Source organism: Oryctolagus cuniculus, chromosome 20 (assembly GCF_964237555.1).
Source record: "Oryctolagus cuniculus chromosome 20, mOryCun1.1, whole genome shotgun sequence".
NCBI classification, from domain to species: domain Eukaryota; kingdom Metazoa; phylum Chordata; class Mammalia; order Lagomorpha; family Leporidae; genus Oryctolagus; species Oryctolagus cuniculus.
Genome location: NC_091451.1, coordinates 7,433,426 through 7,461,261, shown reverse-complemented (window position 1 = coordinate 7,461,261; position 27,836 = coordinate 7,433,426). Strand labels below are relative to the sequence as shown.

Genomic DNA, 27,836 nt, shown 5'->3' with positions numbered 1-27,836 from the left:
ACCTAGGAAAGCAGGAGATGATGGCCTGAATGCTTGAGACCCTACCACCCATGTGGGAGGCCCTGATGGAGCTCCAGGCTTTTGGCTTTAGCCGGACCCACCCTGGCTATTGTAAGCATTAAGGAAGTGAACCAGCAGACAAAAGACTGTCTCGCCAGCGCCCCCCCGGCTCACTAGGCTAATCCTCCGCCTTGCGGCGCCGGCACACCGGGTTCTAGTCCCTGTCGGGGCGCCGGATTCTGTCCCGGCTGCCTCTCTTCCAGGCCAGCTCTCTGCTGTGGCCAGGGAGTGCAGTGGAGGATGGCCCAAGTGCTTGGGCCCTGCACCCCATGGGAGACCAGGAGAAGTACCTGGCTCCTGCCATCGGATCAGCGCGGTGCACCGGCCGCAGCTTGCCGGCCGCGGCGGCCATTGGAGGGTGAACCAATGGCAATGGAAGACCTTTCTCTCTGTCTCTCTCTCTCACTGTCCACTCTGCCTATCAAAAAAATAAATAAATGAATATAAAAAAAAAAGACTCTGTCTCCATGTCTGGCCCTCTCTCTCTGTAACTCTTCCAAGTCTGGCCCTCTCTCTCTGTAACTCTTCCAAGTCTGGCCCTCTCTCTCTGTAACTCTTCCAAGTAAATAAGTAATTTTTTTAAAAGTGAGTATAGCAAAGTTGCAAGATACACAGTAGAATTTGAAATTAAGAATATAACACTATTTACTTTAGAACTCCCCAAGCTGAAATACTTAAGTATAAACCTAGTAAGATGTACACAGAATCTACATGAGGAAAACTACAAATTGTGACAATTCAGGACGGCCAACACAATATTGAAGAAGAATGAAGTTGGAGGATTAACACTACACAACTTCAAAACTTACTATAAAGCTACATCAATCAAAAGAGCAGGGTATTGGTGAAAGAATAGAAAAACAGACTAGTAGAAGTAAGGAGCAGGCCCAGAAACAGACCTACACAAAGACACTCACGTGGTTTTTGACCAAAGAAGCAAAGGCAACATAATGGTGCTAGCACATTCTTTTCAAGAATGACAATGAAACAACTGGATAACTACATGAAAAAAAAAAAAAAGAATCTATCACCCACTTTATATCTGTCAAGATAATCAACTCAAAATTTAACCCTAAGTGTAAAATATTAAGCCATAAAACTCCTAGAGGATAACATAAGAGAAAGCCCAGATGGCGTGGGTTACGGCAAAACCATAGTGAAAACTTTTTAGATGCGACACCAAAGGCACAATCCCAGAAAGAAATAACTGACAGGATGGATTTCAGTAAAATTAAAAACTGCTCTGTGAGAGACACTGTCAAGAGAGAGAGAAGATACACAACAGATTGCAAGACATATTTGAGGGTCTGGTGCTGTGGCGTAGAAGGTTAAACCATGCTTCATATCATGGGCCCTAGTTTGTTTCCCGGCTGCTCCACTTCCAATGCAGCTCCTTGCTAATGCACCAGGGAAAGCAATGGAAGATGGCCCAAGTGCTTAGGCCCACACACCCATGTGGGAGACCTGGGAGAAGCTCCTGGTTCCTGGCTTTGTTCTGGCCCAGCTCTGACAGTTGCAGCCATTTGGGCAGTGAATCAGCAGATGAAAGATCTCTCTCTCTCTCTTCTCTCTCTTTCTCTCTCTCTCTCTAATTGTCTTTAAAATAAATAAATAAATCTTTTTTAAAAAATGTTTTGGGGAAAAATCTGATAAAGAACTGTTTCCCAAAATATACATATCTTTGACACTCAACAATAAGAAAATAAGTAACCCATTTTAAAAATAGACAAAATTTCTACACAGGCACTTCGTCAAAGACAAGAGACAAACAATCACAAATGTTTAGCATTTGTCATTAGGAAACAGTAAATTAAAATAAGAAACTGGGGCCGGCACTGTGGTGTAGTGGTAAAGCCACCACCTGCAGTGCCGGCAGCCCATGTGGGCGCCAGTTAGAGACCTGGATGCTCTACTTCTGATCCAGCTCTCTGCTATGACCTGGGAAAGCAGTAGAAGATAATTCAAGTCCTTGGGACCCTGCACCCATGTGGGAAGACCCAGAGGAAGCTCTTGTCTCCTGGCTTCAGATGGATGCAGCTCTGGCCGTTGTGACCAGTTGGGGAGTGAACCAGCAGATGGAAGACCTCTCTCTCTCTGCCTCTCCTCTCTCTGTGTAACTCTGACTTTCAAATAAATAAATAATTTTTTTAAAAAATAAATAAATAAAATAAGAAACTGTGCCACATCTATTCAAATGGTCAAAATCCAAAACACTGACAACAATAAATGCTGACACTGACATGGAACAACAGACACCCTCGCTTACTGCTGAAAGGACATGCACAACAGCACAGCCATTTGGAAGACAGTTTGGCAGATTCTCACAAAACTAAACTTACCATTACCATATGGCCCAGCAAGCATGCGTCTTGATTTGCTCCAATGTGTTGAAAATTTATGTCCACATACAAACCTACACATTAATATTTATAGCATCTTTATTCATAATTGCCAAAACTCGGAAGCACCCAAGATGTTCATCAGCAGGTGGGCAAACAAATAATCTGTGACACATCCAGACAATGATATATTTTTAAGCACTAAGAAATAGTGAGCTATCATGCTTTGAAAACACATGGACAAGGCCGGTGCCACAGCTCACTAGGCTAATCCTCCACCTTGTGGCGCTGGCACACCGGGTTCTAGTCCCGGTCGGGGGGCCGGATTCTGTCCCGGTTGCCCCTCTTCCAGGCCAGCTCTCTGCTGTGGCCCAGGAGTGCAGTGGAGGATGGTCCAAATGCTTGGGCCCTGCACCCCATGGGAGACCAGGAGAAGTACCTGGCTCCTGCCTTCGGATCAGCGTGGTGCGCCAGCCGCAGCACGCTGGCTGCGGCGGCCATTGGAGGGTGAACCAACGGCAAAAAAGGAAGACCTTTCTCTCTGTCTCTCTCTCTCACTGTTCACTCTGCCTGTCAAAAAAAAAAAAAAAAGAAAAGAAAAGAAAAAAAAGAAAACACATGGACAAACCTTAAGGTATACTACCAAGTGAAAGAAGCCAATATAAACGAACTAGACAACACATGATTCCAACTTAAAATACTTGGGAAAGGCCCAACTACACCTGATCTTAGCCAAAAAGGCCGAGAAGCGATGGGAAAGGCCCAACTATGGAGACACTTTAAGGGTAAATGAGTACCAGGGCTAGGTGGGGAGGGATGGAGGAATAAGCAGACGACAGAGAATTTTCAGGAAAGTGAAACTAACTTAAGTGATACCGTAGTGGTGGATAACTGTCGTCATGCATTTGCCCACACTCATAGCCTGTAAAAAACCAAAATGAATCCTAATGTGAACTGTGGACTTTGGAATATAATGATGTATCCCTGCAGGTGTATTAATTGCTAGCACACACACAACTCTTTTGTGAGATTTGGACAGTGGTGGAATCTTGCCTGCATGGGGACAAGGGATGTATTGGAAATCTCTTAACCTTTCCCTTAATTTTGCTGTAAACCTAAAACCGCCCTTAAAAATAAAAGGTTTTTTTTCTAAAGTCTCATTGTTTTTACAAACTCAAGATTTAAAGCAGATTGTTTAAAACTCGGTGTTGGGATTCCACTACGGGCTGGGAAATGCAGTGAAAAGAAAATAGAATCAACTCCAAGGAGGACTGGGACGTTCATCCGTGAATGCTTTTGTCCCCTTCAAAATTCATGTTGAAACTTAACCCTCCATGCAACACTGCTGGAGATGGGACTTGATGGGGGTGTTTGAGGCATGAGGGCCCCACCCTACGGAATGATGCTTGGCAAAGGGCTTGCCGCAGTGGCTCCCGCTCTTCCACTTGTGGTCATGAGAAGACAATGTTAGTCTCACTTGCCCCTTCATCTTCTGCCCTGCGAAAACACAGCCAAACGGCCACCACACAACAGATGCTTAATCTTGGACCTCCCAGTCTCTCGAATTTTAACAAATTTAGGCTCTGTATAAATCAGTCAGTGATTTGTAATGCCAGCATAAAACTGACTAAGATAGGTTGTGTTTCTATGGACTTAATAAGATTAAAAAGCAAGAAAGCGGGGGCCACCTCTTGCAACGGCAGCAACCACATCAGTTTGAATTCTGGCTGCTCTATTTCCAATGCAGCTTCTGGCTAATGCACCTGAGACAGCAGTGGATAATGTTCCAAGTGCTTGGGTCCCTGCCCCATGTGGGAGACCTACATGGAGTTCCTGTTTCCAGCTTAAGACTCAGCAATTGAAGCCATATGGGAAAAGAACCAGTGGATGGAAGGTATCTCTGTCTTCCTGTCTCTCCTCTCTCTGTGTCACTCTGCCTTTCAAAGAAATAAATAAATAAAACAAATCTTTTTTTAAACATGTGGGAAAAGTAAAACAGAAAAATCAAGCAATTCCTATCTATACTCTTCAAACATTATCTATATGCTTTAATAAAAAAAAATCATAACCCAATATATAAAATAACAGTTCCCAACATGCTGTTCTTGGTGTAAGATCTGAGATGGCAACGTAAGAGACAAGACAGACTACAGGCTGACATAAATCACTAAACTCTGCAAGCATAATTCACCTTTCTGACTTCCAATTCTACTTTCGATGACCAAAAATTGAAAACTATCAATGTAAATATAGAGTAAGTGGAAATAATGCACGTGGCAGCTTAACCAGCATAATTAATGAAAAAGCAATAGTTTAGAAAATTAGTTTCCATAAACTTTTCTGAAAATTAAAAATATCTATATTATTCCACTCAGCCGTGGTTGGCACATTCAGTTTTCCTCTTGACCAATGCGTGAGCGATTTTTCCATTTTATTCTGTTATGTCCTAGTTTGTCAGGCTTGCCAATTAGTAATAACAGAACTCACTGTCATCTAAGTCCCCTGTACTGTTTGCCCACTCCTCCACCATGCTCCTAACCCACCCGTTCCCGGCAGCTACCCCACCTTTCTCTGGTGATCTGTGGTCCAGCTCCCCAAACCTCCTGTCAACCAAGCTCCCTGAACCTCTCAAAGCTAGAAAGTCAAACGCACACGACATTCTCCAGATTTTCCGTAAAAATATCTTCACCTCTGTTTATGGATTCTGGGGACCCTGTCCTCTTTCTTTTCAGACAGAATGCTTTCCTGAATGTTCTCTGCCTTTCTTGCCTCCCAGTTTTCTCTAAAGAATCACATACCCTGTTCAAGGATTTCACAAATTCAGTTACCTTTAGAGACCATGTCAACAATCCTGAAAATAAATCATTTTGGCAAGTCCTCCAAGTTATTCTGCCCCCGCCTCATATTAAAGGATTAAACTGCAATTTTCAGACTTGTATCCTCTTATTCCCAAGTCTCCACTGGTGCACTTCATGTTTACGCCCTATTTTATGTCTGTGCCATTGCGCAATTTACCGAAACCTTGCTAACACTTCATTGCTTCATGTCAGTGCGTCACCTAAGTGCATTAAGTGCAGCGAGGGAGTACTAAGAGGACGGAAGACACATTCTTCAGCATCACAAGGTTTATAGACCAGCTAAGGAAACAAAGAGAGGAGCAGGAAGTCTCCAGTCGCTAAGTGGTGACATGGAGAAGGAAACACTGCAACCCTGATTTCATCAGTACACACAACACATACACTTGCAGAAATGTCACACCACACCTCATAAATGGGGACACTTTTTAATCAATAAATGTTTTTAACAATGTTTAAAGAGATGGAAATGCTAACAAATTGGATTTCATCTTCACACTATTGAATTATGTGTTTACTTATGCTGTACCCCATGAATAATTAAAATAATTAAATTAAAATAATAAAAAGCAATAAAGTTTTTTTTTTTTTTGACAGGCAGAGTTAGACAGAGACAGAAAGGTCTTCCTTTCCATTGGTTCACCTCCCTAATGGCTGCTACAGCCAGCACTGTGCCGATCCAAAGCCAGGAGCCAGGTGCTTCCTCCTGGTCTCCCATGCAGGTGCAGGGCCCAAGCACTTGGGCCATCCTCCACTACACTGCCAGGCCACAGCAGAGAGCTGGACTGGAAGAGGAGTAACCGTGACAGAATCTGGCGGCTCCCCAACCAGGACTAGAACCTGGGGTGCCGGCACCACAGGCAGAGGATTAGCCAAGTGAGCCACGGCACTGGCCAGCAATAAAGTTTTTAAAAAATAAAATAATGTCCTTGGGGCCGGAGCCATGGCTCACTTGGTTAATCCTCTGCCTGTGGTGCCGGCATCCCACATGGGCGCCGGGTTCTAGTCCTGGCTGCTCCTCTTCCAGTCCAGCTCTCTGCTGTGGCCCGGGAGGGCAGTGGAGGATGGCCCAGCTCCTTGGGCCCTGCACCGGCATGGGAGACCAGGAGGAAGCGCCTGGCTCCTGGCTTCGGATCGGCGCAGCTCTGGCCATAGCAGCCAATTGGGAGTGAACCAACAGAAGGAAGACCTTTCTCTCTCTCTCTCTCTATCTTACTCTATCTGTCAAATAAATTTAAAAAAAAGATATTAAAAAATAAGATAATATCCCAATTGCAGAATTCTACAAGCAAAATTCATTAGTGCATCTTTCTTTGTTCATTCTTTATTACCACCTTCTGATAAAATAATAATCATTCCTTCCCTTTTTCTACAATATGGACACAGAGTAAGAGTAGCCACCCAAAGTCTCACTAAAAATATATATGACAAATAAGATGTAAGACTCCAGATCATTCAACAATAGCAATAATGCTTTTAATAATAATAATAATGCAACTAAAGAAAAATCATTCTAGCCATAATAACACATGTACATGAGTGAAGATGAAATATGATTAAGATAGAAATTGGAGCTGCTTGTGAATAATTCAGGAAGGCTTCCTGAAAGAGGTATGTTCCAGAAAGACGGATGTTAAATGATGGATAATAAAGAGCCAATCTAGAGGAACAAAACCAGAAAGCAGGCAAGGAATTCATAAAACAGAATCAGCAAAGAAACTGACAACCATGTGCATCAATCTAAATATGCACTAGCAATTAAATAAAAGAACAATGGCATAATTAAAAGCTAACATTCAAAACAATGTGGAAACAAAACAAAACAAGACAATAATCACCTAAAAGACGGAAGATGAACAGAGGTCCTTGAACTATTAAGGAGAAAGTTAGACACTTGGCAAGTTTTTGGAATTTGTTAAATAAAACACTGGTGTTAAAAACCTAAGAGTAACCAACTAACTGAAAAACCTCCAAAATTGTGGAAAGAATCCAGGGGATTAAACAAAAGCTCAATAAATAAAGAACAGAAGAAACAAAAAGAAAAGAAAAAAGTAAAAAATTTTTAAAAAGCATTTAAAAATGAAAAAGCAGATGCCCTAAGTTAATCAAGATGTATTTAATCACAATAAATATAACAGATTAAACTCGTCCTTTTAAAGAGACTCTCAGAATCTAAATTGAAAGATAGAAATGTGCAAGTACATACTGAATATACTTACTTAATTTAACTTTATTAGTATCTAGCAAAATAGACCTTAAGCTAAAAAGCATTATTAGGGACAAATAAATTAGAAGATAATATTGAAGAAATCTCTCAGAAAATGTAGCAAAATAATAAAAGAGCTGAAAACAGGAAAGAAAAAAATTAAGCAAATTAAAGGATTATTTAGTATGTACAATATGTTAGTTAATAAAAGGAGTTTTAGAAAGAGATAAATGTAGGAAAAAGTAGAGAGGGGTGAGAAAAATTATCATTTCTAAAAAATCAAGGCAGAAGACATGCTTTCATGCCCAGACTGAACAAGGCCACCTCGTTGGTACCCATAAAAAACAACAAATGCACCCACACTAAGGCGTATTGTTGGGAAAGTTCAGGGCCCTGGGACAGAGAAGATGTATGAAACTTCTGGAAAGAGAAAACAGGACACATGCATAAAGGATTAGAAACCACACCGGCGTCAAGTATCTCGAACAAAATTACTGGAAGGCAGAGTGCAACAGAACTCCATCTTCCAAAATGTCGATAGAAAACGATCTCTATCTAGAATACGACAGCCCATCAAACTATCCACCAAGTGTGAGGGCGGCGTGAAGAGAAGTCTGTTTAAGGAAATGATATTAAAACGGTCTCTCTTCCATCTGTGCAATGAATGCAGGTCTAGATAATTGGCAGAGAGCTTAGTGGCTGAATTAGCGATAAGTACGGAGAAAACTAAGCAAATGACAAACATCTATCAACTCCTGAGGAAATAGAAAGTGCAAACAAAGAAAAGTATTCTTAGTACATGGCAAGGTTCATCCATTAAGATCATAACCATGTAAATGCCTAACATTTATTAAAACTAAAGGATGATAAACCTACACTGTAAGAATAAAGTGATAAAACCGGCGCATGGCTATAATGAGAGCAGGTAGAAAATGGGACTAGAATCTCATCTTCCACAGTGAGAAGTTAAAAACAAAGCCTAAACCTGAAAAACCAGGCGGGAAGGAATATAATCTCATCATTTGGTAGCCTGGAAGCAAATAACCAAAAAATTCAATTCCCTGAACACTTTGAAGTGGTTGCTTCTAGGGTCTGCTCTTTTTTAAAAAAAAAAATAAGTCATTCCAGTGTCTCAGTGCCCAGCCTCACATTGCGCTTTATCAGTTCAGAGGCCAACTGGGGATTATTTGTGCAGAAAATTTACTGCGATGAAGGTCTGGGAAATTTAAGGGAGGCGGAGGGAAACCAGGTGAGCCTGCAGCACACAGTGAAAGTCTGACACCTGTGCCAAAGGGAAGGAAGAGGTGAGTGAGAGCAGAAACTCAGACCTCAACACAGCCAAACACAGTCCCAAAGCAAAGTAGTGGGAGCAGACTAATCACTGGAGATCCACCACACCCAGTCACTGGCTGGGAGCAGCCGGGGCACGGGGGAAACGTGGCTTCAGCGTGTGAGCTGCCACAGGGGAGCAAATGCCTTGGTCGGCTGCGCTCAGCCTCAGCGGTTTGCTGGCAAACGAGTAACAACTGACTCTACAGAAAGCTGACTGTTTTCTAAAAATAGCTCTTGATTTGTGGTATTGGCTACTCTCTGTGATGTTAATACTCCTACTAAGTCCAACGTCAAGCTACCAAAGAGATAGCGCTGAATGCTAGGTTCCAAGGAGATGCCAACAACCAGCGGCTTCTCCAGACCAGGAGCTGGACCGGGACACCCTAGCCTGTGCCGTCACGGCAGCTATTTGTGAAGGGAGACCCGAGTGGTCCATCACCTTAGCCTCCTTACACACCAGCCAAGAGTTTAACAGTTTCTACCTTTACAAAATGATGACTAAAATGGTGTTTCAAGGTAGTCTTACTTTAGTATTTTCTTTCATATGAGTGAGGATGAAAATCTTTTAAAATAATATATTAGCGTATCTTAAAATTATATATTTATACTCATAAGTACATTTGGAATTATGTAATGTAATGATTTTCTATGGATTTAGCTAATCTTTTGATGATTTGTTTTAATTTCATTAATACAAAGTGAATAGATTTCATGTATTTCATAGGTACTGTTCTAAAATGATAGCCAATCTTCCCTCCCGCCCCACCCCTCTCCTTCATCCCTCTCTTTCCTTCCTTCTTTTTTATTAAATTTTTGCAAAGACACAATTTCAACTCCTATAATCACAGGCTTAATTCACCACTACCCAGGAAAAAGTAAGGAGACCACAGTTCCACAGGAATACAAACAAGGGCTAAAAGCAACAGTCATATCACAACATATCCATTTCATTCCCATACATTTTTATCTTCTGTATAACTGCCACAAATCACAGAAAACATATGATATTTGTCTTTTAGGGACTGGCTAATTTCACCAAGTATAATGGTTTCCAGTTGCATCCATTTTGTTGCAAAAGATAGGATTTCATTATTTTTTAGGGCTGAATAGTGTTTCATAGCATGTACATATACCACATTTTCTTTATCTACTCATCAGCTGATTGACATTTGGGTCGATTCCATATCTTAGCCATTGTGAATTGGGCTGCAGTGAACACAAGGGTACAGATAACTCTTCCATATGCTGATTTCATTTCCCTTGGGTAAATTCCCAGGAGTGGGATGGCTGGGTCATATGGTAGATCTATTTTCAGATTTCTGAGGAATCTTCACACTGCCTTCCACAGTGATTGTACCAGTTTACATTCCCACCAACAGTGGATTAAGGTACTTTTTTCCCCACATCTTCACCAGCATTTGTTGTTTTTTGGGTTTTTGGGTGATAGCACTGTATGTACTTACTGTGTACAACATGATGTTTAGTAGTATATATTTGCTGTGGAATGAATCCATCTACCCAGTTAACAAGTGTGTTACCTCGTGTTTTTGTGTAAGAGCATATCTCCACTCTCTTATAACCACTCTCTCTCGATTCTGAATAGTACAGTCTTGTGGACTGTAGTCATCATGCTGTGCAATGGATCTCCTGAACTTCTCCCTCTGGTCTAACTGAAATTTTGTGTTCTTGGACCCACATCTTCCCAGTTCTCCCCCAGCACCTGGCAATCACAACTCTCTCCACTTCTCTGAGATAAACTTTTTTTAGATCCCACATGTTGAGTGATTAATTCTATTAAAATATTCAGGTCTGTGTTCTAAGTAAACAGTCTCAGGGCATGAGTGTAATAATCCATGTAGCTGGTGATATGTAAATGCTGCTTATTATTTCTTCCTTCATAAGATGAGCATTTCAAAATTAACTCCCATTAGCCCTCTCCAAAGGGTGTACTTGAGAGAAATAAATGTACCTTTAAAAGCTTGATGTGAGTAGAATCTATAATTAGGAAGAGAGTTACAACAATCGTGTTTTTCTCACAAGTTTCAAGGTAATAATTACGTGAACACTATCACAATGCAAGTTCTACACTTAACTTTGCAGGGAATCATTTTTAATACCACTATAGTTGATTAGCATTACAGTTGATGATAGAAACTTAGTGAAACAAAGTCACTGAGGAAGTTCAAACTCTCTCTCAGCGCAAGGAGGGTTAACAACAGGAACAAAAACAGTGTAATGATGTGATGAGATCTGAACTTAAAACAGTGATTGCGAGAGTCTGGAAAGAGGAATGTGATAACAGGTACCCAGAGACAGTCAAAGAGAAGTTCAAGTTCTAATGGTCGCCAGCACAGGGCTGTGGCTACAGTTCACAATGCTGTATTATACACTATAAAGAACTGGAAGAAAGGGGCTGATTGGCATCAAAAACAAAGCAGAGAAAAGAAAACAGAAAGGCTACAATGGCCTGGCCTAATCAGCTTATACTATGTGTATGTGTCAAAGTGTTGCACTGTACCACAGAAAAATGTGTAAGTATTAATTAATCGGAAATGTTCAATAATAAAATTATTTTAAAAAACACAATGCAATCTGCCACAACAGAATCCTTAAGAAAATTTAGTCAGTAACATTATCATTAGGAACACATTTTTATAATACATACAATTCTATTCTGACTCATATATATATATTAGTCATTCATTTTGATTTTTAGCTGCATCTTACTAGTTTACTGTAGCAACTTATAACTCATGTTCTATTAAGTTAGAATGCTAAGAAGCTGGGGCCAGCATTGTGGGGTAGTGGGTAACTCCACCTGTGGAGCCAGCATCCCATATAGGCGACTGTTCCTGTCCCGGCTGCTCCACTTCCAATACAGCTTCCTGCTAATGGCCTGGGAAAAGCAGCAGAAGATGGTCCAAATGTTTGGGCCACTGCCACCCACACGGGAGACCTGAATGAAACTCCTGGCTCCTGGCTTTGGTCTGACTCAGCCCTGGCCGTTGCAGCTGCATGGAGAGTGAACCAGTGGATGGAAGATTTCTCTCTCTCTCTCTCTCTCTCTCTCTCTCTCACTTAACCTGTCTGTAGCTCTGACTTTCAAATAAAAATAAATAAGTCTTTTTAAAACACAATGCTAAGAAGCTGTGCATAAAGTGGTCTTTTACAGTATGACACATTTTAGGAATTTCTACTTGCACAAGTAACATGGAAGGAGCAGGAGCTTGAAGCAGAGCAACATCACGTGCATCCAACATAGTTTCTACCCAGGAAGGAACAAAAACAGTAAAAGTTCAGTAATCGCTCCCTCATAAACGTTTCCTTCCTTTTTGCTACTAACAGCACTGCTAACACACATATCTAGACTCGAAGAAGCGGAAGATCTACAGATGCACTTTTAAAATGCCCCCGCTCTTCCACAAAAACGCATTTACTTCCTCAACCCTACATCTGTTTCCTGGTTCGTGAACCGCACAGCGGTCCTCCTCTAGCCACAGTTTCTCGCTCCTGGGTTTTAGGAACCCCTGGTCAGTTGCGGTCTGAAAATATTTGTCTTGATTCTTTCCAGAGAGAGACAGCCCATTCACACAAGTTGTATAGTATATTACTGTAATGACTCTACTTTATGATTAGTTCTTGTTTATTCCCTACTCTGCTTAACTTTTAAATTGAACTTTATCATATGTATGCATGTATAGTATAAAACATAGTTATATCCACCCTGCATATATAAAATACAATTTTCTTTGATACAGTCTCAGGAATCCACTAGGGGCCTTGGAATATATGCTCTGTGGATAAGTGGGAGCCACTATGTTTGACCCTAAATGCGGCTACTTTTTCTCCTTTATCCACAGCTGCTTTACTAGTAACCAGCATTTTCAACCAGCAATCAAGACCAAGAAAAAGCATGAAAATCAAATATGATCACGTATGGCAAAGGTTTAGTAAGGTGAAGACCGAAACTGGTAGCTAAAAAGAAGTGTGCATTATTGGTGGAATTCTTTTATCCTGCTGTTCTCAAAACATACGATCCACGATACCCCAAAAATCAAAACCAAAAATCCTACCTCATCTACATTTTCGAAGGCATTGATGATGTCATAAGGTAAACAGGAGAGCAGATCGATCACAAACCACGTTTTCAGATAGTTCATCCTTATGAGTTTGGGGTCAGAAATGACCTCTCCTCCAGGCCCCACAAAAGTCGTGTGAAAATTTAAAACAATGTCAACCAGGAAAATCACGTCCACCACGCTGTCCAGCACCAGCCAGGCTATGTTGTTCTGCTTCGTTTTGAAAGAAACGTTGTAAGGAACCATGATGGCGGTGTAAAAGGTAAGAATTAAAATCACCCAGTCCCAAGTGGTTTTAAAAGCACAGTAGTGTAAAATGATGTGCGGTGGCGTCTTTGGCGCTTCTTGTTTATACTGAGGAAGGATGTCTGAGCCCAGCTGAAGAACCTAAAACGAAGAAAATATGCAGGTAAATGACTTGGTCATCCTTGCACGGTTACTAATAGATTCAAACTTCCCAGTGGTCACACACACCCTCTTGATCATGGTTTCAGGGCAGTCATGCTTCCTACTTGGGTCAACCTCTTCTCCCACGTGGTCCCAGCGCTCATTCCAAGAAGTCACTGCAAGTCCCACCATGCTACCAAAGCTGGTCTACCTGCTGTTCCATCCGACTGCTCTCTGGTGGCCAACTCTGCCGCATAGCACAGCTGGAGCCCTCTTCTGGGAGTTCCTGCTGCACTAGTTCTGAGAGCCAGCCCGGACTCAAACGCCTCCTGGGTGTCTTCACTCACAATTCAATGTTCACACGTCTTTGGCACCTCAGGAAACACACCTGGGATCCTGCTGACCTAGGGGAACCTCAGACCCCTGTTGTTACTGGGCTTGCTGGTGTGTGACGCTCAGCAAGGCTGCTGACGCGTGGCCCAGCAGGGTAGGAGTGTAAATGTTAGAGCCTGCTTTTCCCTTTTCTCCCTTAAAGGAGGACTTAACGATTATTTGCGTGCCCAACCCAGATGCCAATTCACTTTAGGAAAGACAAAAGCTAAACACTCAAGTTTGCTTCTCTATAGCTATTTCACAAATGGAAAGTGTTCAGTGCAAAGGTGTAGGAACTCACTCTGATTAGGTCCCATTAAAGTCTGAGAGAGAGAGAAAAATGAGATGACAGCCCAAGCAGAGGTTTAAGTACCCCTAGGAAAAGGTAATATACACAGGTCTTAGCATTGTCTTCTGCAATCTGAAATCTGGAAATTGCGAAGAACAGATCAAAGACATTTACTCCACATCATCATCAAAGCTCAGGACAACAGACGTGGTAAAGGGTTTGGTAAGGTGGAGTGTGTTAAATAACAGCTTTGCCAATCCTACGCAACCAATTACTCAGTGTTAGTGTCACCAAGGGGAGGCAGCAGTCAGAAAGTCAAAATCAGAAAATCATAAAGGCTGTAAACATTTGCAAGCAGGAAAAGATATAAACAAAATACTCATTAGCATATAACTCTGAGCTACATGCCACACAGCAAAATAAATCTACTAGTATCATTTGAAACTTGGGGAAAATATTTAAGTTTCTTTCATACAAAGAATTTATGCAACTACTATGTTCCTCAAGTTGTATTTATGAAATGCATGAAGTTTGTATTCCTTAAATAAAGAGTTTCTAGGGAGAAAAAGGAATTTATACAACTGAAAACTAAATATGTGAAAACCGTTATTACTATTTTTAGTGTGAAAAATGTTGCAGGCAGTCTCATTAATTGTGAATTATAATTATTCCTAGTTTAGAAGTTATAAAGGCTGTTTGCTTAGCATATTTTAAGTATTTGTCCACATTATCAGTTCCCAAGACATTTTTCCATAAAGTCTTAAATTACTTTGCAAGAAATTATCCAGGAGTGTAAGCTCCATGCTGGGACCTATTGATATACATGCAGAATCATACAGAACCATGGTTTCTCTTTCACCTTTCAACTGCTTTGTTCAATGTGAAATTTTTTCATATTCAGTGTTGATATTTTACTACCTGTATCTACAAGCCCATGGTTTCAGGACAAAGAAATCAAACTTGGAAAATCAGAAACTCAGAGCCCGTGAGACTGGGAAGCCAGGAAAGCAGTTGAGCCCCCTAGAAAAAACAGTCCCCATGATCCCCTGCAGGACATGGTTTTGGTTCCCCATGCTCTGAAGATAAACAGGTGCCTTGCCTCAACCCAGCTCAGTTTAGGGGATCAAGGCTGACCTAGATTGACCTGAGGCTTGTTACACGCTCATTGTAATACAGTAGCATGCTAAATCACACACCTAACAGCCACCAAAAGAGGAAAAATTGGACCATACAGGGAGAGAGAAGGGGCAGCAGCGACATTCTGAGAAATTCCCACCGCCTTCCCAGAAGAACCATGAATATTCCTCCACCTTACTAAAATGTACCTCCCCCTTATTTGAATTTATCTCCCCTTATTTGAATGTACCTCCCCCTTATTTGAATGTATCTCCCCCTTATTTGAATGCACCTTCCCTTTCCTTAAACAACCCATAAATTTAAAACACAATTCAGAGACCAGGCCAACCCGCTCCCAATAGGCCCTACTCTCTGTGGAGTGTGCATCTATGCTTCCTCAGTTAAACACTTGCTGCCCTCTATTTGTTATTCTCTAACTTGCTCCTGAATTCCTTCTGGAAACAAAGTCAGGGTGCTGGGTAGCAGGAAGCACTGGCTGTCGGACACTACCAGACTGTATCACCACCTCTGTGGGCCTGAGGTCTTCTTGCCTTCTTGGACCACATTTACCCATTTAAAATATAAAAATTATATTCTATGACATCACTGCCACAAAGGTAAATATATTACTATCAAATATTCAAATTTTTTACCCCCTAGTTAATTTTTTTCTTCTGCTTTAAATAGAAACTGAGACATGTTGTAGGCCCTAGACACTGTGCCTGTTGTGCTAATGGGCAAGCCAACTCTGCTCAGTACCCTGGCATCATAGGAGGCCTCTCCTTGAGAGATGGGATGGATCAAAATTCCTTATACCTGAGTTCAAATTCCTTACATCTGACTACACTTGAATCAACTGGGAAGCTTTTTTTTATTCTATTTAAGTTATACAAGTTTCATGTATTTCATATGTACAGATATAGGAACATAATGCTACTTCTCACCCTACCCTCCCTCCTACTCATGCTCTTTCTCCTCCTTCTCCTATTCCTGCCCTCAATTTTCACAAAGATCTATTTTCAGTTCACTTAATGACTGTAAGGTGAACCCTATAATAAGAAAAGAGTTCAACAAACAGTATGAAGGAAAAAACACTGTTCCTCAACAGCAGAGACAAGGGCTCTAAACAGTCATCTAAACTCAAAATGTTCAGTTTACTTTTCAGGTATCTATTAGCTACCCTAGATCCGAAAAAACATATGATATCTGTCTTTTGGGTACTGGATTATTTCACTAACTACTATGGTTTCCAGTTACATCCATTTGGTTGCAAAAGACAAGATTTCTTTTTTTTTTTTTTTTTACAGCTGAGTACTACACACATATATTTCACCAACCCCCTAGAGAATGCTTAAATTGTTCTTGGGTGGATTCTTAGAAAATCGATATTTCTGAAACCTTTCCAGGTGAGTAGAGTGCACAGCCAAGGTCAGACCCTTGTATTGCTTTCCTTTATCCATTCATGACGCAGGTCTTCAGAGTGACATGTGCAGGACAAGCACTGCGGAAGTGTTAGATGAGAAGGAGGAAAAGAGGCAGAGAGAAGATGGCGGAATAGTGAGGGCGCGCACCGATAGTCCGGGAAAATTTAGTTTAATAAAAGGGGAGTTACGGTAGCCTCAGAAAAAAGAACCAGGAAAATATTGCAGACAAAACTCTTCTGGATCCAGTGGGCGTGAATCGGAGGACCTACTGGGAGAACAAGGTCGCCCACCGCGTGCGAAAGCCGAACCGCAGGACCGAGCCGCGGGACTGAGCCGCGGAAGCCGAGCAGCGGGACTGAGCTGCGCAAGCTGCAGGGTCTGCCCGCAAGTGCTCGAAGGGGAGTGCAACAGCGGGGAGACTTGGGAAGTCCAGGGCTCCGAGTCCACACATCGGCGCTGGAAGGGGAGCAGACCTGCGTGGAGAGCGTGGGAGCCCACAGTTCGGGACATCAGCGGCAGACTCAACACACCAGCGCTGGAACGCGAGGTGAGCCGAACCTCAATAACCCGAGACACCGGCAGGCAAGCGGAGAGAGGAGACTAGAGGGAACGACCCCCGGGGCGGGGGGGACTTCACCAAGCTAACTGGAAGAGAGAGAGGGGGAAAAAAAAAAGGTGACTGGTATGGACACGGGTTTCTCTCTCTCCGCTCACCTCTCAAGGGCGAGCAAGACAAAGAGCAGGCGCCATCTTGGACATACGTCATAAGCAGAGCGACCTCAGGTCTGCACCGGCCCTGAGCCTAGCAGTAAAACCTGACTCTGGGTGGGGCGAATTAACAGGAGATTAGGACTTAGTAAATTTATGGTGCTACTGAACTGAGACTGTGAAAAAAGAGACGGTGGGGGAGAGAACTCACGGAATTCACGTGAGCACTCTCCAGAGACGCTACAATTCCGTAACTTTGGCAACCCAGTGGGAGACTGAAGGAGAATTTGAGCCCACTCTAAGGGCCGAACAGATTCCCTGTGTGGTCCTTGGGAAAGAGCTTCTGATCTCTGGCTCCTGTGGGTATATCATTCGCCTGCTAACTACCTCCAACTTTGTTCAGCTGTGCAGAATAACTTCCCTGTTGAATCAAAAAAAAAAAAGAGAGAGAGAGAGAGAGAGAGAGAGAGAGGTTTACCACGCCTAACCTGGGAGTGTCACCTTAGGCACACCAAACAGAGCTCTCAGGCCACACCCATCTCAAGCCCTAAGGCTCCCTCAAAAACAGATAGTCCACTTAATCTAGAGTCGTAGTATAACAAGAAAAAGCACCACAGTGAAGAAACCAAATATCTCCAATATGACAAATAACAAACGCAAAAACCAAGGTAATAAAAACAAGGAAGTCACCATGAAGCCCTCAAATGAAAAAGACACCCCAATTCAAGATTATGAGGATGATGACATAGAAGAAATGCAAGAAGCAGATCTCAAAAAATTGATAAGAACATTAAGAAGTTCTCAAAAACAAATTCTTGAACTACAGAAATCCTTAATGGACAAGATAGAAAATCTCTCTCATGAAAATGAAATATTAAGGAGGAATCAAAATGAAACGAAACAACTAGTACAACAGGAAACTGGGATAGTGACTGAAGTGAAGAATTCAATAGATCAAATGAAAAACACAATAGAGAGCCTTACAAACAGAATGGGAGAAGCAGAAGAGAGAATATCGGACTTAGAAGACAGAGAACAGGAAAGGATACAGTCAGACCAAAGAAAAGAAGAGGAAATTAGGAATCTAAAACATATTGTCGGGAATCTTCAGGATACTATTAAAAAACCCAACATTCGGGTTCTAGGAGTTCCTGAAGGCATGGAGAGGGAGAAAGGATTAGAAGGCCTTTTTAGTGAGATATTAGCAGAAAATTTCCCAGGTTTGGAGAAGGACAGAGAAATCCTAGTACAGGAAGCTCACAGAACCCCTAATAAACACGACCAAAAGAGACCCTCACCACGGCACGTTGTAATTAAACTCTCCACAGTGAAACATAAAGAAAAGATCCTAAAATGTGCAAGAGAGAAACGTCAGATTACTCTCAGAGGATCTCCAATCAGACTCACAGCTGACTTCTCATCAGAAACTCTACAAGCTAGGAGGGAATGGCAAGATATAGCCCAGGTACTAAGAGAGAACAACTGCCAGCCCAGAATATTATATCCTGCCAAGCTCTCATTTGTGAATGAAGGTGAAATAAAGACTTTTCATAACAAACAGAAATTGAAAGAATTTGTTGCCACTCGTCCAGCCCTGCAAAAGATGCTTAAAGATGTGTTACACACAGAAACAAAGAAACACGGTCATCAATATGAAAGAAGGTAAAGGAAGGAAACCAAGGAAGGAAAGCTCACAGCTAAAGATCACAGGGAATTCAAAGCATATATTAGAACTTATCTTTGGCAAATGGCAGGGCAAAGTTACCACTTATCATTAGTCACATTGAACGTGAATGGCCTGAACTGTCCAGTTAAAAGACACCGTTTGGCTGATTGGGTTAAAAAACAAAACCCATCTATTTGCTGCTTACAAGAAACACATCTTTCCAACAAAGATCCATACAGACTGAAAGTGAAAGGCTGGAAAAAGATATACCATGCCAACAGAAATGAAAAAAGAGCAGGCGTAGCCATCTTAATATCAGACACCATAAACTTTACAACAAAAACCATTAAGAGAGACAAAGAGGGACACTACATAATGATTAAGGGATCAATTCAACAGGAAGATATAACAATTATCAATGTATATGCACCTAACTACAGGGCACCGGTTTATCTAAAAGATTTGTTAACGGACTTAAAGGGAGACTTAGACCCCAATACAATAGTACTGGGGGACTTCAATACTCCACTCTCAGAAATAGACAGATCAATAGGACAGAAGATCAACAAGGATACAGTAGATTTAAACGACACTATAGCCCAAATGGATCTAACAGATATATACAGAACTTTCAATCCTACAGCTAAAGATTATACATTCTTCTCAGCAGTACATGGAACCTTCTCTAGGATTGACCACATACTAGGCCATAAAGCAAGTCTCAGCAAATTCAAAAGAATTAGAATCATACCATGCAGCTTCTCAGACCATAAAGGAATGAAGTTGGAAATGAACAACTCAGGAATCCCTAGAGCATACGCAAACACATGGAGATTGAACAACATGCTCCTGAATGAACAATGGGTCATAGAAGAAATCAAAAGAGAAATCAAAAACTTTCTGGAAGTAAATGAGGATAACAGCACAACATACCAAAACTTATGGGACGCAGCAAAAGCAGTGTTAAGAGGAAAGTTTATATCAATAGGTGCCTACATCAAGAAATTGGAAAGGCACCAAATAGATGAGCTTTCTATTCACCTCAAGGATCTAGAAAACCTACAGCAAACCAGACCCAAATCTAGTAGGAGAAGAGAAATAATTAAAATCAGAGAAGAAATCAACAGGATTGAATCAAGAAAAACATTACAAAAAATCAGCCAAACGAGGAGCTGGTTTTTTGAAAAAATAAACAAAATTGACACCCCATTGGCCCAACTAACTAAAAAAAGAAGAGAAAAGACCCAAATCAATAAAATCAGAGATGAAAAAGGAAATGTAACAACAGACACCACAGAAATAAAAAGAATCATCAGAAATTACTACAAGGACTTGTACGCCAGCAAACAGGGAAACCTATCAGAAATGGATAGATTCCTGGACACATGCAACCTACCTAAATTGAACCAGGAAGACATCGAAAACCTAAACAGACCCATAACTGAGACAGAAATTGAAACAGTAATAAAGGCCCTCCCAACAAAGAAAAGCCCAGGACCAGATGGATTCACTGCTGAATTCTACCAGACATTTAAAGAAGAACTAACTCCAATTCTTCTCAAACTATTCAGAACAATTGAAGAAGAGGGAATCCTCCCAAATTCTTTCTATGAAGCCAGCATCACCTTAATTCCTAAGCCGGGAAAAGATGCAGCACTGAAAGAGAATTACAGACCAATATCCCTGATGAACATAGATGCAAAAATCCTCAATAAAATTCTCGCCAATAGAATGCAACAACACATCAGAAAGATCATCCACCCAGACCAAGTGGGATTTATCCCTGGTATGCAGGGATGGTTTAATGTGCGCAAGACAATCAATGTGATACACCACATTAACAGACTGCAGAAGAAAAACCATATGATTCTCTCAATAGATGCCGAGAAAGCATTTGATAAAATACAACACCCGTTCATGATGAAAACTCTAAGCAAACTGGGTTTGGAAGGAACATTCCTCAATACAATCAAAGCAATCTATGAAAAACCCACAGCCAACATCCTATTGAATGGGGAAAAGTTGGAAGCATTTCCACTGAGATCTGGGACCAGACAGGGATGTCCACTCTCACCACTGCTATTCAATATAGTTCTGGAGGTTCTAGCCAGAGCTATTAGGCAAGAAAAAGAAATTAAAGGGATACAAATTGGGAAGGAAGAACTCAAACTATCCCTCTTTGCAGATGACATGATTCTTTATTTAGGGGACCCAAAGAACTCTACCAAGAGACTATTGGAACTCATAGAAGAGTTTGGCAAAGTAGCAGGGTATAAAATCAATGCACAAAAATCAACAGCCTTTGTATACACAGACAATGCCATGGCTGAGGAAGAAATTCTAAGATCAATCCCATTCACAATAGCTACAAAAACAATCAAATACCTTGGAATAAACTTAACCAAGGACGTTAAAGATCTCTACGATGAAAATTACAAAACCTTAAAGAAAGAAATAGAAGAGGATACCAAGAAATGGAAAAATCTTCCATGCTCATGGATTGGAAGAATCAATATCATCAAAATGTCCATTCTCCCAAAAGCAATTTATAGATTCAATGCAATACCAATCAAGATACCGAAGACCTTCTTCTCAGATCTGGAAAAATTGGTGCTGAAATTTATATGGAGGCACAAGAGACCTCGAATAGCTAAAGCAATCTTGTACAACAAAAACAAAGCCGGAGGCATCACAATACCAGATTTCAGGACATACTACAGGGCAGTTGTAATCAAAACAGCATGGTACTGGTACAGAAACAGAAGGATAGACCAATGGAACAGAATTGAAATACCAGAAATCAACCCAAACATCTACAGCCAACTTATATTTGATCAAGGATCTAAAACTAATTCCTTGAGCAAGGACAGTCTATTCAATAAATGGTGCTGGGAAAATTGGATTTCCACGTGCAGAATCATGAAGCAAGACCCCTACCTTACACCTTACACAAAAATCCACTCAACATGGATTAAAGACCTAAATCTACGACCTGACACCATCAAGTTACTAGAGAACATTGGAGAAACCCTTCAAGATATTGGCACAGGCAAAGAGTTTCTGGAAAAGACCCGGGAGGCACAGGCAGTCAAAGCCAAAATTAACTATTGGGATTGCATCAAATTGAGAAGTTTCTGTACTGCAAAAGAAACAGTCAGGAGAGTGAAGAGACAACCGACAGAATGGGAAAAAATATTTGCAAACTATGCAACAGATAAAGGGTTAATAACCAGAATCTACAAAGAGATCAAGAAACTCCACAAAAACAAAACCAACAACCCACTTAAGAGATGGGCCAAGGACCTCAATAGACATTTTTCAAAAGAGGAAATCCAAATGGCCAACAGGCACATGAAAAAATGTTCAAGGTCATTAGCAATCAGAGAAATGCAAATCAAAACCACAATGAGGTTCCACCTCACCCCGGTTAGAATGGCTCACATTCAGAAATCTACCAACAACAGATGCTGGCGAGGATGTGGGGAAAAAGGGACACTAACCCACTGTTGGTGGGAATGCAAACTGGTCAAGCCACTATGGAAATCAGTCTGGAGATTCCTCAGAAACCTGAAGATAACCCTACCGTTCGACCCAGCCATCCCACTCCTTGGAATTTACCCAAAGGAATTTAAATTGGCAAACAAAAAAGCGGTCTGCAGCCTAATGTTTATTGCAGCTCAATTCACAATAGCTAAGACCTGGAACCAACCTAAATGCCCATCAACGGTAGACTGGATAAAGAAATTATGGGATATGTACTCTTTAGAATACTATACTGCAGTAAGAAACAACGAAATCCAGTCATTTGCAACAAAATGGAGGAATCTGGAACACATCATGCTGAGTGAAATAAGCCAGTCCCAAAGGGACAAATACCATATGTTCTCCCTGATCGGTGACAACTGACTGAACACCAAAAAGGAAACTTGTTGAAGTGAAAGGGACACTATGGGAAACGGTGACTTGATCAGCATAGCCCTGACTGTTAATGAACAACTTAATACATTGTCCCTCTTAGTAGTTTTTTTGTCTGTTCTACTTAATATGACTGATTTAATTCTGTAATTAATACACAGTTATTCTTAAGTGTTGAAATTTAACTGAAATGTGATCCCTGTTAAACATAAGTGTAGGAATAAGAGAGGGAAGAGATATATAATTTGGGACATGCTCAAGCTGACTTGCCCCAAATGGTAGAGTTAGAAACATACCAGGGGACTCCAATTTAATCCCATCAAGGTGGCATGTACCAATGCCATCTCACTAGTCCAAGTGATCAATTTCAGTTCGCAATTGATCATAATGAAAGGACTAAGAGTCAAAGGGAGCACATAAGCAAGTCTAGTACCTGCTAACACTAACCGATAGAATAAATAAAGGGGAGAGTGATCCAACATGGGAAGTGAGATACTCAGCAGACTCATAGAATGGCAGATGCCCTAAATAGCACTCTGACCTCAGAATCAGCCCTAAAGGCATTCAGATCTGGCTGAAAAGCCCATGAGAGTATTTCAGGCATGGAAAGCCAAGACACTCTGGCAAAAGATCTCTGTGAGTGAGATCTCAGTGAAAAGAACAGGTCTTCAAAGAAGGAGGTACCTTTCTCTGAAGGGAGGAGAGAACCTCCACTTTGACTATGACCTTGTCTAAACAAGATAAGAGTCGGAGAACTCAAGGGGCTTCCATAGCCTTGGAAACTCATGACTGGAGCATAGGGAGATTACTGATGCCATAGACAGGAGTGTCAATTGGTAAAGTCAACAACAGGAGTCACTGTGCACTTACTCCTCATGTAGGATCTCTGTCATTAATGTGCTGTGCATTGAGATTTAATGCTATAACGAGTACTCAAATAATATATTTCACTTTGTGTTTCTATGGGGGTGCAAACTGTTGAAATCTTTACTTAATGCATACTAAACTGATCCTCTGTAAAAAAAAAAAAAAAAAAAAAAAAAAAAAAAAAGAAAAGAATAGAAACTATCAACTCCCAACTTGACTCTCACTGGGATTAAACATGACAATAGGTCTGATCTGATTTCATCATCATTAAAAAAAATCATCTATTATTTTTCACTTTATGTTTCTGTGTGGGAGCAAACTGTTGAAATCCTTACTTAATGTATACTAAGCTGATCTTCTGTATATTAGATAATCGAAAATGAATCTTGATGTGAATGGAAGGGGAGAGGGAGTGGGAAAGGGGAGGGTTGTGGGTGGGAGGGACGGTATGGGGGGGAAGCCATAGTAATCCATTATTCGTACTTTGGAAACGTATATTCATTAAATAAAAGTTAAAAAAAAAAAAAAAAAAAAAAAAAAAAAAAAAAAGAGGCAGAGAAAGAGACTGGGGAGGAGAGGAAGGGAGAGAGGAACCAAGACAGCAACAACAACCCAAAGAAAGGACTTGAAGGTTTCGGCTTTGTCTTTTTATTTTTTTAATGATTTCTCAAAAGTCTGTTTATTTTTTATTTAAAGGCAGAGCCTACCCTCCCACCTCCATCCCTCCCCCACCCCCCCACCCCCACACACACACACAGAGCAAGATCTTCCATCTGCTGGTTCGCTCCCTAAATGTCCACAGCAGCAGGGGCTGCGCCAGGCCAAAACTAGTAGCAAGAACTCTATCCAGGACTCCCAGGAGGGGTGGCAGGGACCCAAGTACTTGAATCAAAATCTGCTGTCACCCAGGATGCGCACTGGTAGAACTCAGTCACAGGCATTCTGATATGAGATGCAGTTTCATTAGCAATAAACCTTAGGTGGAGGGAGAATGAAGTCATATTTTCTGATGCATTTTTGTACCAACACAGAAACATTCTGCATCTCTGAATTTCTGAGGACACTGACTCTGACGGAGTCAGGGCCACAGATGTGTGGGGCTGCGTTCATGTATCCCCACCCTGCACAAAAGTGAGGAAGCTGAACATGGTTAGCAGAATGTCAATGCTCATGAGAAATTAAGCGACCGCTTACGTGGAAGCTGGAGTCTTTGAAGCTGGGAATCTGCTCCAAATTTGGAGGATCAGGTGGAACTGAGATCAAATGTATGTGTCTTGGAAAAAGTGAAAGAACCAGAAATTCCACAGCAAAAGCAGATACTGTGTCAAGCAAATTATACAAGCCTTTGAGCACAAGCGGAAGGACGATCGACTTGTACTAACTCAGTGTTTCTTTGGGTGTCTTTCTGGAGATCCAAGATGCTGCACCACACAAGCACAGACTAAATCTCTGTTGAAAACCTTGTCACTGCAGGTTCTGTGAAATCAGCCGAAAACCCCAGAGAAAGCAGTTCTGTACGGGGCTCAGGTTTATGAAATACTGATGATGGACAGAAAAAAACAATAACAGGAAGCAGATGTTCGGCACATCCGTTAGGCCTCCAGGTGGGCCAGCCACATTGCATCTGGCAGTGATGGTTCTAGCCCCGGCTCTGCTCCTGACTCCAGCCTCCTGCTAAAGCAGACAACGGGAGCAGCAGGTCCAGCTCAAGTGGTGGGTTCCTACTACCCAGGTGAAACACCAAGTCCTGGCTCCTGGCTTTGGCTTGGCCCAACTCCCGCTGTCACGGGCATTTGGTGAGTAAACCAGAAGATGGGAGCTCATTTGCTCTCTCTCTCTCTCTTGCTCTCTCTCTCTCCCCTCTCAAGTAAATAAATACATACTTTATAAAACTAAAACTAACATTAATCCAAAGGCAAAGCAAAAAAAAAAATCAGCTGGGAAAAAACAGGAATGAAACTTCCTCAAAAATAAGAATGATGAGATTTAAAAAAAAAATTCCTAGCCGGTGCCACAGCTCACTAGGCTAATCCTCCGCCTTGCGGCACCGGCACACTGGGTTCTAGTCCCGGTCGGGGTGCTGGATTCTGTCCCGGTTGCCACTCTTCCAGGCCAGCCCTCTGCTGTGGCCCGGGAGTGCAGTGGAGGATGGCTCAAGTGCTTGGGCCCTGCATCTGCATGGGAGACCAGGAGAAGCACCTGGCTCCTGCCATCGGATCAGCGTGGTGCGCCAGCCGTGGCGACCATTGGAGGGTGAACCAACGGCAAAAGGAAGACCTTTCTCTCTGTCTCTCTCTCTCACTATCCACTCTGCCTGTCAAAAAAAAAAAAAAAATTTCCTGGTGCTGAGACAGAGGATATTCCTCTCTGTGTCCATGCTGCAACCCCCACAACACACACACACACACACACACACACACACACACAGTGTCTTTGCCCTGCGTGTAGCAGAGAAAAGAAAGCTCTGAGTAAGATATAGTGAGGACCCAGAAGGAATCATGACTGTGAAACCCAAGAGTCACAGAAATAAGCTACTACACTTAAGCTTGATTTTTAGAAAGAATAGGATAACTTAAACAAGAAAAGAAAGTAGCTGCAAAATCAGGTAGTACTTACTAACAAGTATGATTGGAAAAGGAAGCCATACCTAACTGGCTGCATTCAGTCTTGTGCTAATTGCATATCATCTTTAAAAAATATTGCATTATTATGACTTAATATTTAGTTATGCTAATGTCTTCTTTTGCTTTTTGAAAACATGTCTGTACATCAAAGACTTAATATTTCCCCAAGCTAACAGTGCTATGTAGAGCAGAAAACCATAACAAGCATCTTTGTTAGCTCTGCTCTAAAAAAACCTCCAGAGCCTTCCAAATTCAGGGAACACAACTCATTTCCTAACCCCTTCTAAACCATATTTAGCGTTTAGCAAACAAGTTAGGAAATGTCGCTCTGGACTTCCAGTCTCAGGCCGTTTCTCTGGTCTTGGCACGCTCTCTGAGGTATGCACTGCCTCATCCTAACTTTCACAGCCACATCTGTGGGGGTGATATCAAAACCCAAATGTCCCTCTGGGGTGCCAGACCCATAAATCCTACTGCCACGCAGGCACCTCCACTTGGATTTCCTATCAGACACTTGGAAAAAAAATGTCCAAAACTGAATTCATGATCAATGCCCACACACCTTCCTTTCCTGTGACTGTATCTGTCATTTTCCTACCCAAATACGACAGAACCGTCCTTGAGTCATCTCCTTATTGTACATGCGACTGTGGCCTACAGTGAACATGCTGAGGAAGGTGTTTGGCCTAGGGCTTAAGATGCCCATTAGGACACCAAGTGCCATGACCTCATACTGGAGTGCCAGAGTTCAAGTCCCAGCCTCATTCAGCTCCCCACTCCAGCTGCCTGCCAGTGCAAACCCGGGAGGTAGCCCGTGATGGCTCAGGTATTCGGAACCCTGCCACCCACATGGGAGCCCTGGATTGGGTTCTCAGCTTCCAGCTTCCACCTGGCCTAGCCCAGGCCACTGCACATATAGGAACTGAACAGGCAGTTAGGAGAGCTCTCAAGCTCAAGTTTCTCTTTTTCCCTCTCCTCTCCTCTCTTCTCCTCTTTTCTCCTCTCCACCTCCCCATCTCCCTTAATGAAAATAAATCTGCTGATCCCATCTTGGAGTCTGCAATCTGTCCACTTGAGCCATCACTACCTTGCTTCACGCTATAGTTGCTAACTTGCTGCCAGGCCTATACTGGCTTCCCTGCCTACACATTCTCCACAGAACACTAGGTCAAGAAAGGAATTTTAATCATTTTTGTGCCTTGGATTCTATTGACCAGGGGTAGGGAAACCTTTTCTGCCAAGGGTCATTTGGATATTTATAAAATCACTTGAGGGTCACACAGAATCATTGACTTAAAAAAATCCACTAGCCCACTATAGATTTGTTGAATTTCAAGGCCTGCCTGAGGTTGCCTTGGCAGGGCCAGATCTAATGATTTCACAGGCCTTATACAGCCCACAGGCTGCATGTTCCCCATGCCTGTCTTTGGAAATCTAGCAAAAACTATGTTAAAATGAAGCTTTGTAACACATCAAATAAGGGGCCATCATTGTGGCACAGTGAGGTAAGCTGGCACCTGCAACAGTGACATCCCATACCAGAGTACCAGTTCAAGTCCTGGCTGCTCTGCTTCCAATACTAATGCACCCAGGAAAG

The 27,836-nt window shown here is 41.9% G+C and overlaps 1 protein-coding gene across 2 annotated transcripts in view; it reads right to left on the bottom strand.

The window, feature by feature from the left end:
- KCNH5 (potassium voltage-gated channel subfamily H member 5) overlaps positions 1–27,836 on the bottom strand; it is a 427,923-nt gene that overhangs the window by 331,019 nt on the left and 69,068 nt on the right. For both annotated transcript variants that reach the window (XM_070065063.1, XM_017349345.3), the window contains exon 6: positions 12,866–13,258. In XM_070065063.1, coding sequence (XP_069921164.1) covers positions 12,866–13,258 — 393 coding nt within the window. The remainder of the gene's footprint in view (positions 1–12,865; positions 13,259–27,836) is intronic.